We start from the raw sequence: 13,581 nt of genomic DNA, 5'->3' as shown, positions 1-13,581 counted from the left end.
ATGGGCTTCTAGGCCATAAAATCAAGTCACCTATTATGTGAGAGATACTCAGGCTGGTTTTAAACTTCTTCATCACAACATGAACTGCTAGAATTGAGTATAACAATCCATGTCTACATGGACATCAGAGAAAGAGAATGTGACCCACAAATTGTACAATGGCCCAACTATAATTCAAGTATAAACACAATTGACAGATAATTTTACACATCCAAGAGAGTAGGAAGTACGGTTCCTATGAGCCCTTCTTAAAGAAACTTCTAGAGGATAGCCTTAAGATAACTAAACAATGAATGGGAAAATGGATAAAAGGATTATTTTGAGAAGAGAGCGCATTTAAATGTAGAACTATGACTAATCAACTATAGGAATTATGGCTGCGTAAAAGCATATAAATGCTATAGAACTTGACAATGCAGAAATAGTGGTATTAAAAAAAGTTGGGAGACAACAGAGACTGGTAGAGAGAGAAGGTGAGAAGTAGGATAAGTATACTAATTTCCTTCTATCTTGTAATGGGTGAGGGGTCAGCAGACCCCGTTCATAGCTGACAACTCAAGTACTAGAAGGGTAAATATATTTTAAGGATCCAAAGGTAACAACCAGACTAAGTATAATAATAAAACCAACCAAAAATTTCCTATGGTAGAGTAGATGGAAGAAGGATAAATACACTTATTTCTTCATAATTTATAGCAAGGAGTTAATAAATTCTATCTAAATAAATAGTTAAAAGCTATTCTAAAATTTTGACAACTCACCAGTCTGTATTCTATGGAATATATCTTTTCCTCCCGTTTGAAAAATCTTCATTATCTTTTCTCTTCTCCATGATTCTTCAAAGGGTACTGGAATGGTTCTGGGACCACTTCTGCCAGTTCTTTTTAGCATCTTTGGATAGTCTTCATCTAGATCTAGAGATCTGAACTCTTTTAAAGCAGCCAAGCACAACAATCTTGATTTCACTGTATTCATGTTTTATTCCTACCAATTCCAGTTCGTTTACTATTTTTTTCTCTCTGTTTTCTTCCTTCCCATCCATCCACCAATTCAACTAACATCTATTTAGCTTTTATTATGAGTCAGATGCTATGCAAGGATGCTAACTAGTGAGAAAGATCATGCAGACAGACCCCTGCCCTCAAGAAGTTGTGTCTAGTGAGGATGCAGACAAATAACTCTAATACAAAGAAATGCTTTTAATATCAGGAGCACCCCTGCCCCAAGAAAAGCTAAAGCTACCTGGATGATTTTGGAAAGGCTCTATGAAGAAAATAGCATTTCATCTGTGTCTTGAAGAATGAGTGGGTCTTCATTATGCAGGGAAAAAAGAAAAGAACATTCCAGGTAGAGAGTAAAAAAATAAGTAAAGACACAGAAGGAATGGCAATCACTTTGGTTTGACTATAAATGGGAACATACTGGAAAGTGAGGGGCAGAGGTGGCCCTAAAGATTGTTCTCTGGGTTGAAGATAGAGTCCACTCTTCCGGGTGACTTTGTCAGTACAGTGGGTTCCCCTCGAGACTAGCAGTATCACACTTAGGTTTGTTCCCTCACGATAAGACACCAACCCTCCATGATACCTACCCTCTTCTTTTTGTCCCCAGCAAACACTCCACATTGCCAAGAAGCACTCCAGTTGAGAATTGGATTGATGACCCCAGTGAATAGCACACAGCCCTGGCCAGTTCCCATAGGCTGCAGGCTGCCCACTCCTGGTTCCAATACAGTTCTCTCAGGGAGTGCTTCCCAGCCCCCACGCTTGCTGTATCTCACCTTCATCTCCAGGGCCTCTGGCACCTTCTTGCCTTCCCAAGCCCAACTCCGCTTGGTGAAGTAGTTGACAGTGGCAAATTCGATCAGCGCAGAAAATACAAAGGCATAACAGACGGCTATGAACCAATCCATGGCCGTCGCGTATGCCACTTTAGGTAAGGAGTTTCTGGCACTGATACTCAAGGTGGTCATGGTGAGAACTGTGGTGACACCTAGGGAGAGGGAAGATGAGAACCAGTTCCACTGGAAGACATTTAGAGCATATTTGATGAGATCGCCAACTTTCTACCAGATACCCCACTCAAAAGGGCCCCTTTAAAGGGAAAAACAGAGAATGTCAAAGTTCTACCTAGTAACCACCCCATCCCATTTCACAGGAATAGGAATCTCCAGTATAGCACTTCTAAAAGTTGTCCTCTAGCCTCTGCTTAAACATTTTCACTGACGAGTAGGTAACCCATTTCATTGTAAGAGAGCTTTTTAATTAGAAATACCTACCTTATGAGCTGAAACCCACTTTCCTGTACCTCTTAGCCCATTGACTGATCTCAGAGTTCTGTCTCTGGCAATGCAGGGGGAAAAAGCCTGCTCCCTCCTCTCCAGGATAGGCCTTCAGAGAGTTGGAGAGGATGGCCATGGTTCCTCATGAATCTGTTCATCTCCAGAATGAACATGGTCAGTCCCGTCTCTTGTTTCTCCTCCTTTCCCATTCTGGTAGTTAGTTCTCTTCTGAACAGCCCAGAACTGAGCCCAAGACTCAGGACATAGTCTGAGCTCAGTAGGATTTTCACTTCCCTTATTGTGGACACTGTTCTCCTAAAAATGCAACAAACTATTGTAGAAAATGGTTCTTAGCTGCATCACAGTCTAGGTTCTATTGAGCTTTGTGGACAACCAAAGCTGTTCCAGAATCTATTTCTTGTGAGTTTTTGCCAAACCAGAGCTTGCTTTTCGATCAACTGATTCTTTTTCTTGGTAGTGTTATTAACCTAAATTTAAGACTTTCCTTTATTCACCTTTAAATTCTATTAAAATTGTTTTGTAATCTTTTCATATTCTAGATACACATATGAGCTATACAGTGTTGTGGTTAACAATATGAGCTGTAGAGTCAGACTGAAATAGACTGCAATTCCGGCAATCCCGCTCACTAGCAACATGACCCTGGACGTGGTGCTTCACCCCCAGTAAGTCTCAGCTTTATCACGTGTAAAATGTGTGTGTTGATACCAGACTCAGAGATTTGTTGGGGGAGCCCACGAGATGATGTGTATAAAGCCCATAGCACACCATCTGGGAGTAATCACTCAATAAATAGTAGCTTCCATAAGTAACATTACTCTTATTTTTACTGTTATTATAGCAACAGTATTGTCATAATTATATAATTAATTATATTAGTATAATTATAATCACATTTTAAACAGTTTTATAATAATAATTTTCTAACTGTTAGCAATAATATTCTAGTCCCGAATACTTACAGAGAAGTTACAAGTCCTGAGTTTGCCACTTACTTGCTCTGTATCTTGGGCAATTGCCTTAGTCTCTCTGTGCCATCATTCTCCCCAGCTATGAATATTCCCTGCAGTCTCTATCCCTCAGAGTTTTGATGAGGCAGTTGTGCCCACAGTCATCCAGACTTGAAGGGGGAATAGTCAGAACCTCTTTCGGAGTTTTGGCATGCTCAAGAGGATGGGGCATGTGAGCCTTATGAGCCGGGTCAAACAGGGCATGGAAGAAAGTCCTAATGGGGTGGGAGATGTTGCATAGAAGAGCAAGCAGATAAAGCCTATTAACTATTAACTCTACCCAGAGAGTCAGCCATGTGTGGTGCAGTCTCTGGGGCTTCCTCATATCTTGCTTCCTTGAGTACCTTACTTACATATTTGCTATATAAATGAAAACACAGACTGGAAAAGACTTAGTACAGTTTCAACAGAGAGACCCTTAAAGGAGTACCTTTGCACAAACTAGGCAGAGAGTCGTCAAGGCTAATTAGCAAAAACACATTTTAAGCTCTGTCAGGAATCAGCCACATAGCTAGTACCTATGAACAAACTGTCTGAATTTGTAGCCTGCTAAGCTCTGAGAATGGACCCCGGGCTCAGTAACCCTCTGCCCACACCGAGCAAGGAGTAATTCATGGGAGAAACAAGTTACGTCATTTACGGTTATCAGCAAATGCAGTCGTCCACCCTGGCACATTCACAGCAGTGTGCCAGTGCATGGACGGAGAGGACTGCACTGCAACACAAGTGTTTCTGTGCCATAGCTCAGTAGAGATTTTTAGAGCTCTAGCCTCTAGGGCTTAATTAGCACTGTCATGTTGTGAAGAGTTCTTAGCTAGTCAGAGCTGGTAAGACCCTCAATCAAGCATTTGGTACACTTCATGGATGGACAAAGAGGTTGGGGATTTTAAAAGAGATCCAGGCCCGCCATCCAGTGCTTCTCTTTCAAGACTCTTCTAGAAAGTTTTTTGTGAATGCCCTGCTTCACTCCCTTTAAGCACTTCTAAAAGTCTTAAAAGTATACTTCTTTGATTATACATGTCTGCCCCACTAAACCAGGAGTTGCTTGAGAGCAGGGACCATGGGTAATTCGTCTCTATCTGTTCAACTCCAAACACAATACCTGGCAGAGTAGGCCCCTAGTGCCTGTGAGATGAGTGGAACTGCTCTGCTCAGCCTACAGCCCATGGCATTGTACCACATTTGCTCCCGTCAGAGTGAATAATATTCTTTTCTTGTAGTAACAATATTGTTATTATTATCAATAATATAGGTCTTGTTCTCTTCTTTACTCCAACATTAACAACTGTCTATTCTGTGCCTTATAGTTAGGTCCTAAGGATACAAAAATTAAAACATTTCAGACCACAGCTTTCAAAATGAGCACTCACTCTCCCCAGGAGACAATCAGAATTAATCATCCTTCATATACCTGTTGAGCTGAGACACCACCACAAGGGCAAGTCTTTTCGTTAATGCATTGTAAGTCAGCTTGAATCCTGTTTGACAAAGTACATTACTGAATATGACCCAGTCCCTCATTCCTTCTTAACAACCTCTTTCTCCCAAACTCTTCTAACTTTCCAACTCTGCTGCTCTATGATCACCTATATTCTCCACCTCTTCTCTGAATGCACATTCCTCTTTTGGTCCTAACTGAAACCTGACTCTCCTATTGAGTATACTGTTTCGGTTCTCAAGAGGTGGTTTATCATTCAGAATCAAGAGCTCAAGAGGTAGGAATCCACATTCTCCTTGATCTTTAGTACTCCTTAGACCATTACACTATCATAGTCTTGTGGTAACCTGTGCTCCTGTGAGATTTCTACCATCTGGTGATATCCCTCTGTGCCCTTTCTCATAGGTATCATCTACAGAATACGTTTATCACCTCAAAGGTTCCTTTGTAGCCACTTCATCCCCTCTTTGGCCCCAGGTAACCACTGCTCTGCGTTCTTTCTGTCTGGATTAGATTTTTCCACCTAGAGTTGCATATAAATATCATACAGTATGTACTCATTTTGTGTCTAACTGCCTTCACTCAGCATAGTATTCTTTAGGTTCCTTCACGTTGCTGCATCTATCTTTAGTTCATTCCTGTTAATTTCAGGGTAGTGTTCCATTGTATTGATAGAACATAATTTGTTTATCCATTCCCCTACTAATGGACATCTGGACTGCTTCCAATGTTCAACTATTATGAATAAAGCTGCTAGGAAGATTTACACACAAGTCTGTGTGTTGGAACACGCTTTCATTTCTCTTGGTAAATACCTAGGGATGGAACTGCATGATTATATGGCAAGCACGTGTTTAACTTTATATGAGACTGCCAAGTGGTTGTGTAAAGTGGTTGTACCATTTAACATTCCCATCAGATGTATGAGAGCTTCAGTCAGCATGCATCTTTGACTTATGAAAATTAAATATTAAGTGACATTTTTACACGTTTCCCTGACAATGAAACCATCTATCCCCATCTCAACTTATATACATTACATTATGGTCTAGTCTTATATTCTAAATATATTGTACACCCAATAAGCCACTGTTATTGTTTTATACATTCAACAGTCATTCATTTATATTTATTACTCTCATTCTTTTTAAATGCATCTTAAACATTCCTTCTGGGACAATTTTTCTTTGGCTTGAAGAACTCCCTTTAGTGAGGGTTTGATGATAATGAATTTTTAGTGTTTTTTTTTTTGTTGGTCTGAAAATGTTTTTATTGTTTCTGTTGAAGTCAACTGATAGTCTATTGATAATGACTTTAAAGGCAATGTACTTTTTTTTCCAGGCTACTTTTAAGATTTTTCTCTTTGTTTTTTGTTTTCAAAAGTCTCACTCTAATGTGTCTCTGTTTGTATGTCTTTTAATTTATCCTCCTTGAGTTCATAGGCCTTCTTGTAATCGTGCCTATTTGTCCTTCATCAGGTTTGGACAGTGTTCAGCCATTATCTCTTCAAAAATTTCTTCTGGACCATTCTCTCCCTCCCCTCCTTCTAGGATTCCAATTCCCTCTGTTAGACCTTCCCAATAAATCGTATGTTGTTTCTCTCTCTTAATGCATTTTATACATTTTTGTCTTTCTGGGCCTCATTCTAGATATTTTCTTCCAGTTCATGAATTTTCCCTTCTCCCTTCAACTGTATCTATACCAGTGAGTTTTTATCTATGTATTCCAATTTTAGAATTTCCAATGTGCTTGCTCTTTCATGCATGCTCTCTCTGTCTCTCTCTCCCCACACACTGGTCATATGATGGAATTCTTATGTTTCTTTCAACTACTTAAACATATTCATCATAGCGATTTGAACGTTTGATTTTTCAGTCAGTCCACCACCCCCAGAAGAAAGTACTGCTTTGATCTCTAACACCATAGCTTAGTTTTGCCTGTTTTGGAATTTTATATAAATAAAATCAAATATTATGTACTATTTTGTGTCTGGCTTCTTAGCTCGACACAATTTTCGAGATTCATCCAAATCGTTATGTGAATCAATATTGTTAATCCACTGTACGCATATGCAGCAGTGTATTCACCCCTTCACTTGTTGATGGACACTGGATATTTTCCAGTTTGGGGCTTTCATGAATAAAGCTGTTATGAACATTCTTGTATAAGCCTTTTATGGATATATATTTTCATTTCACTTGGGTATATACCTAGGAGTAAAATACCTAGATTTTAGGGTAAATGTATTTTAAACTTTATAAGAAGTAGCCAAACTGTTTTCCCAAGTGGTTGTACCATTTTACATCCTCACCAGCAGAGTATGAGAGCGCCAATTGCTCCTCAACCTCACAAATATTTGGAATTGCCAGTCTTTTTAATTTTAGCCATTCTGGTGTTTATAAAGTAATGTCTCCGTGTGGTTCTAATTTGCATTTCCCTGATATAAAATGATGTTAAATGTCTTTCCATGAGCTTATGGGCATTTATATATATTCTTGGTAAAATGCTCATGTTTTTTTCAGTTTTTTAAATTGGATTCTTTATATTTTTGGAATATATGTTTTATCAGATCTGTACATTTATAAAATATATTCTCTCAGTCTATGGCTTGCCTTTTCATTTTCTTAATGCTATCCTCTGATGAGTGGAAATTTTCAATTTTGATGAGGTCCAATTTATTCTTTTTTCTTCACTGTTATTACTTTTTCTGTGCACTAAGGAATTTCTTCCTTCCAAATTTGCAAAGATATTGTCTTATATTTAGTTCTAAGAGCATTACATTTTTAGCTTTTATATTTAAGACCATGATTAACCTCAAATTAATTCTCTTCAATGCCATCTCTGTCATAAATCAAGTTTTTATATATGTGGGTCTATTTTTACTCTCTCTATAGTGTTTCATTTATTTATTTTTCTTCTCCTTGTGCCAAGAACACACATCTTTACTATAGCTTTTTAATTATTTTTGACATCTTACGAGGCTAGTCTCTCCATTTTGTTCTTTAGGAGGATATTGGCTTTTCTTGGCTGTTGGGTCACACAAAAATTTTGCAATCACTTTTTAAATTAATGTTTCATCTTGGAGGTTCTCACATCAATGCAGTTAGCGTAAATATGAACTTTAAACTCATGTGAGGCCAAGTTTGAATTAAAAATAAATTCTTAAGGAATCCTATATTTTACACAAAGCCCAGGCCAAAACAACATGCTTCCTTGTTGTCTCCCTGCACCGATTCCCACATTTTTCTAGCACTCTTTTGCATTGAGGGCATAACCCTTTGACGGTATTGGATTTATGGGATGAATGCTTATATTAGTTTCCTATGGCCACAAATTTAGTGGCTTACAACAACACAAATACATTCTCTTACAGTTCTGGAGGCCAGAATCTCTGATGTCAGTTTTATGGGGCTAAAGTCGAGGTGTCAGTAGGGCTTCACTCCCTCTGGAGGCTCTAGAGAGAGAAGCCATGGCCTTTCCCAGCTTCTAGAGCTGCATTCCTTGGCTTGGGGGCCCCTTCCTCCTCTTTCAGAACCAACAGCATAGCATCTTCAAATCTCTCCTGCTTTTTTCATCACACTGCCTTCTGCTCTGTAGGCAAATCTCCCTCTCCCTCACTCTTATCAGGACACTTGTGATTTCATTTAGAGCCCATCCAGATGATCCAGGATAATCTCCCCATCCCAAGATCCTTAACTTAGTTCACATCTGCAGAGTCCCTTTTGGCATATAAGGTAACACTCTCAGGTTCCAGGGATTAGGACACAGATGTCTTTGGGGGCCAGTATTCAGCCTCGCACAATCCTAGTTCCACCCCTTAACTTTACTCAGGCTCAAAGCCTTTCTGCGTAACCTGAAAACTCACTCTCATTTACCCAGACTAGGAGTCCATCCACCCATCTTCCGCTACGACAGTGTCAGCTCACGTGATTAACACTCCAGCTTTCAGTTCCTTCTTCCATTTGGGCCCCTGAGTATTTCCTTTAAGTTTTTTATATTTCCAAAAATGGGTATCTTTAACTTACTCCTATATAGATTCTGCTCCCTCCAATTCACCAGAGCTGTTCTTTTCAAGATCACTAACAACCAAGCATATCACCATACCCAACAGACAGTTTCTGTCTGCATCTTACCTAGGCACACAGCAGAACTCACTCCAGAGGATTACCCTCTGCTTCTTGAAACACTCTCCTCTCTTGACTTCCATGATATTACACCCTTCTAGTTTTAGCTTTGTTTCCACTTTACAGATTACTCTTTCTCTTTCGCCACTGCTGTCTCCTCCTCCACCTGACCTGAAATGCTGCTTCTTTTTGAAGCATCATTTACTATTTAACTACACAGTGTAGCTTCAGGATATTAGTAGGAATCATTGGCCTTCTATGTGGGTACTCAGCATATGCCTCACAGCCACCACTGCCATGGAGGCAGTTTAAGTTAATTAATATTTATCTCCTAAAAAGTCTTACAGTGGGAAAAACAGGCAGAAAATGTTTTATATGCTTTAAGTCTCCCAGGGAAAAGTGCTAATGATATGCAAATCCCTTCCTAGAGATCAGTAAATTCGTATTGAGGAAAATTTCTGATCATTGAAAAACCCTTTGAACTTTGTGTAGCTTTTACTGAATGTCAGATAATTCATACTTCCAAAAAGGCTAGAGGAGAAGCAGCAAAGTCAGATGCTCAGACAAAAAAATGGGTTGTAAAAAAGCCCCAATCCACTTCTCTGTCGTCACCTTAGTTTCTCACCCTTCACTTCTCCAGCTCCGCCCACTAATTCCCTCTCTTTTTCACTGAAGACTCACTTCCTCCCCAGCTCCTGGAGCAAGCCTGACTGAGACAGGAAGCATCTCAGTCACCTTACTGTTCCAACCCTCTTCTTTTTCCCAGTTCCTTGTTAAGAATTCACTTCTCTGAAACACCAGGATCCGATGACCCAGTCACTAATGCTGGGCTCAGGCATTGCCACTATCTCCAATAATGGTTCTTCTACCCGCCTCGACTCTGACTGCCCATCATAAGACTTCGCAAATGTTTTCCCCACCATTCTCCATAAAACAACACTCACCAAAGACCGTGCGGGCAGGGACAGACTCTCTGTTGAGCCAGAAAGACACTTGTGACAGAATGACAGTCATAATACATGGCAAGTAGGTCTGGATCACAAAGTAGCCAATTTTTCGCTTGAGATGGAAGTGGGTTGTCATGACGACATATTCTCCTGGAGAGAGAGTTAAAATTAGGCAGTATGTAGCCAAATAAACATTCTTCAATCAAGGTGGGCCCCAATTCAGTTCACAAACTCCTTTTATATTGAAAACAAGACATCCCAGCACCTCCCAAGTCCATGTAACCAAATCTTTTTAATGATCATGAAGTACCTGTAGTGCGTATTTTTGTGTGTGTGAAAATATATGCTAACAGTGTACCAACACAGCAATTTTGATACAAGTTCATTCAAATAAATTAATGTCCTCGTTTAAATAATAATAGGAAATAATCTCTTCTATAGCATTTGCTATGTGACTGGCACTCTTCTAGCACTTTAACATTCTTAAAATGTTTAATCTTTACAACAACCCGATGACGTCAGGACTATTGTTATCTTCATTTTATAGGTCGATACGCTGAGGCAAAGAGAGATTGAGCAGCCTGCACAAGGTTACCCAGCTAGTAAGTAGAGGAGCCTGAATTCAAGCCCAGATGGGTTGGCTCCACAGCTGATGCTTTCTAACCACTGTGCTCTGCTGTTCAAACGGACTTAGTGGGTTAGAACCCAAAGTTCACAGAGCGGAGTGTGTGCTGGCCTCCATCCCCCGACTCCAAAATAAGAGTCAACACTGATTGAGTTCTTACTATGTGCCAAACAACTTTGAGGGTTTTAAGAGTATTAACTTTACACCCTCCCACCAACCCTATAAGGTGGGTACTAATTATTACCCATGTTGTTAAAGCCAATAGTTAATTATCAGTCCTACTGGATTTGTCAATGCATTTTACCCAGTTAAGCACTCCATCCTCTTGGAATGACTCTCTTCATGGAACTTCTAGGCCGTGCTGCTCTTCCAGTTTCCCTCCTACGTCATTTCCTCTCTAGTCTCCTTTAAATGTCTAAACATTCAAGGATGTCAGAACTCAGTGCTTGTACTCACTTCTGTCTCACTCCTTTGGCATTCTCATCCAACCTGTGTCTTTAAAGAATAGTGCAGACTCTGATAACTCCTCAACGTATATCTTCTGCCTGGGCTTCCTACTTGTTATGCCTTGAATTGTGTCTCCTGGAAAGATATGGTGAAGTCCTAACCCTGAGTGCCTCAGAATGTGACCTTTAGAAACAGGGTTGTTGCAGATGTACTTAGTTAAGATGAGGCCATACTGGAGTAGGATGAGCCCTGATCCACTATGACTGATGCTCTTATAAAAAGAAGATAGATACACACAGGGAGATGTGTGACACTATGCGCTGACGGAAGCAGAGACTGGAGTGATGCATCCACAAACCAGGAAATGCCAAGGGTTGCCAGTAGCCATCAGAAGCTAGGAGAGAGAGGCACACAACAGATTCTCTTTTACATCCTCCAGAAGGAACCAACCCTGCCAACACCTTGGTTTCAGACTTGTGGCCTCCAGCACTTGGAGATAATAAATTTGTGTTGTTTTCAGCTTCCTGGTCTGTGGCATTTTGCTAAGGCGGACCTCGGATTCCCTGTACTACTCCAGACCTAAATATTCAATTACCCACTAGACATCACACTTGGGATCTAACAGGCATCTCGACCTAAAACGTCCAAGTCTTAGCTTTTACTCTCCCATCTCCTCCCTCCAAACTGGCTCCTCTAACAGATTTCCCCATTTCAGTAAATGGTAGCTCTCAGGAGCACAGGCCAAAATCAAATTCTTCAAAATCCAAGCATCATCATTGACTTCTCTCTCTCCCTGCCTCCCTCATGCATGCCTCCATGTGCACACACACACACACACACACACACACACACACAATCAATCAGCAAACCTTCACAATTCTTTCTTTAAAATATATCCATAATTGGACCTCTTCTCCCCACCTCCACTGCTGCCACTCTGATCTAAGCCACCATCATTTCTGATCTAGAGTACTGTAAGAGCTTTCTAACTAGTCTTGCTTCTGTACTTATCCCCTTCAATGCCCTCTTAGCACAGCTGCCAAAGTGATCCTATTAAAACAAGTCAGATTTGGTCTCTCTTTTGCTCAAGACTCTCCAATGGTTTCCCATCTCTCAGAGTAAAAGCCAAAATCCCAAAAACAGTCCCCAAAGACCCATGCGATCTGATTGCTCTACTACCTTTCCTGTCAGAGCTTCTTATTTTTCACCCGTCTCTCCACCCACCTTTCATTTTGGCAGGTCTCCCAAATGAGGCAATTTCCCACTTTCCTACCCCACCCACTCCCTGTACCTAAGCCGAGAAAGCAGCATCTGGTCATCCAAAGCTCAATACACAATCCATATTATGTGTGTATTCACAGTCTAGCTTGTTTATGTGAACATGAAAAATACAAGGGGGCTTATTTTTAATTTAGCAAAGAAGTCTCATACAAAATTATGAAATATGCTTTTTATTATAACTTTGGAGTTTCTCTCTTTTCTTTCTCTCTGCTTCTTTTTCAACCCTTTTATTTCTGTTTTTGTTCCCCACCCGCTCCTACTCTCTCTCCCTCTCTCCTTTCTGTGTCCATTTCTACTCCTTTCTCTCTCTGTCCTTCCCTTCGCTCTCTCTCTCCACTGAGAAGGCATTGAGGATTTATTTTTGACAAGAGATGGACTTTGAGTAGCTTGGGCAATTTTCCCCCTTCCCCATCTTAGTTTCATATCCCTAACATCTTGTCTATTAATCTTATATCTGATCGTGTAAATATTTAATATATAAAACATATAATAAATATTCATAAATTATTTATATTCTGTAGATCTGAAAGGCAAAGCAAGTGGACTTTTCAAAAGCTTATTAAATTAGCCATTTGTTTTAAATAACTGAATATATTTTCTTCAATTCTATCCTTTTCTATCCTCCTTTCCTTCAATTTCTGTCTTGCTGTCTCTCTTCCAAAGAACAAAGAGAAGAAGAATAGGATGTCCCTGGCTCTAGTACTCCGTCTCAAAAGTACGGAGTAACAACTATCCACAGACAAAAATGCCCTTGTGAAAATCCCGGAACCAAAGTGTAAAGGCTGAAACACCCTCTTGGAACGCAAGGACCAAGAGAAGACGCGTTTAACAAGGGTAAGAGAAATGGTTTCACTTTGCTGCTTTCTTCCCTCCCCCTCGCCAGTTTGGTGCAGTACCTGGATGGTCCCTCTGGGTCTATGGTTTCTCTAGTGGGAAAAGGAGAGCCTAAGGCAGATATCCAGCTTCCCCAGCATTGGGGGCATTTCCCTGGAGGCTCACTTCTGTCTTGCCTCATGAGGGACACTTGGGGAATTGGCAGGGCTATTCCAGGTGGGGTGAGCTAGGACCAAAGAAGGGGGTGGAACTTACAGCTACTAGTGCGCAGATCCTCACGGCGGTACCAGGTTATCACCAGCAACCCCGCTTGATCGGAGAGTCCAGCCAGCTGCCTGGCCTTCCCTGCACAGGAAACCCAACCTCTGAGAGCAGCCTGTAGCTCTGGCAGATGAGTCCCAGCAGAGGCCCCGCCCAACAGCAGAGCTCAGCCAACAGCAGAACGCCAGCAGAGGCCTCACTGAAAGGCGGTTGGCCAGTCAAAAAGGTCACACCCCCTAATGCTGTGGTACTCCCGCTCACCAAAACTGCAACTGACAAGGGTCAAAACCGGCTGCTGGCGCTGCCAGAGGGTCT

At 40.8% G+C, this 13,581-nt stretch overlaps 1 protein-coding gene across 1 annotated transcript in view; it reads right to left on the bottom strand.

Annotated features, from left to right (window-relative positions):
• Positions 1 to 13,581, bottom strand: part of GABRA3 (gamma-aminobutyric acid type A receptor subunit alpha3) — a 321,718-nt gene that overhangs the window by 14,184 nt on the left and 293,953 nt on the right. Inside the window, exons 7-8 of the mRNA XM_046673707.1 lie at positions 9,816 to 9,968; positions 1,778 to 1,989 (exon numbers count right to left, since the gene is read on the bottom strand). Coding sequence (XP_046529663.1) covers positions 1,778 to 1,989; positions 9,816 to 9,968 — 365 coding nt within the window. The remainder of the gene's footprint in view (positions 1 to 1,777; positions 1,990 to 9,815; positions 9,969 to 13,581) is intronic.

Source organism: Equus quagga, chromosome 10 (genome assembly GCF_021613505.1).
Source record: "Equus quagga isolate Etosha38 chromosome 10, UCLA_HA_Equagga_1.0, whole genome shotgun sequence".
NCBI lineage: Eukaryota > Metazoa > Chordata > Mammalia > Perissodactyla > Equidae > Equus > Equus quagga.
The sequence above is the reverse complement of the archived record's forward strand: the minus strand, read 5'-3'. Positions and strand labels throughout refer to the sequence as shown.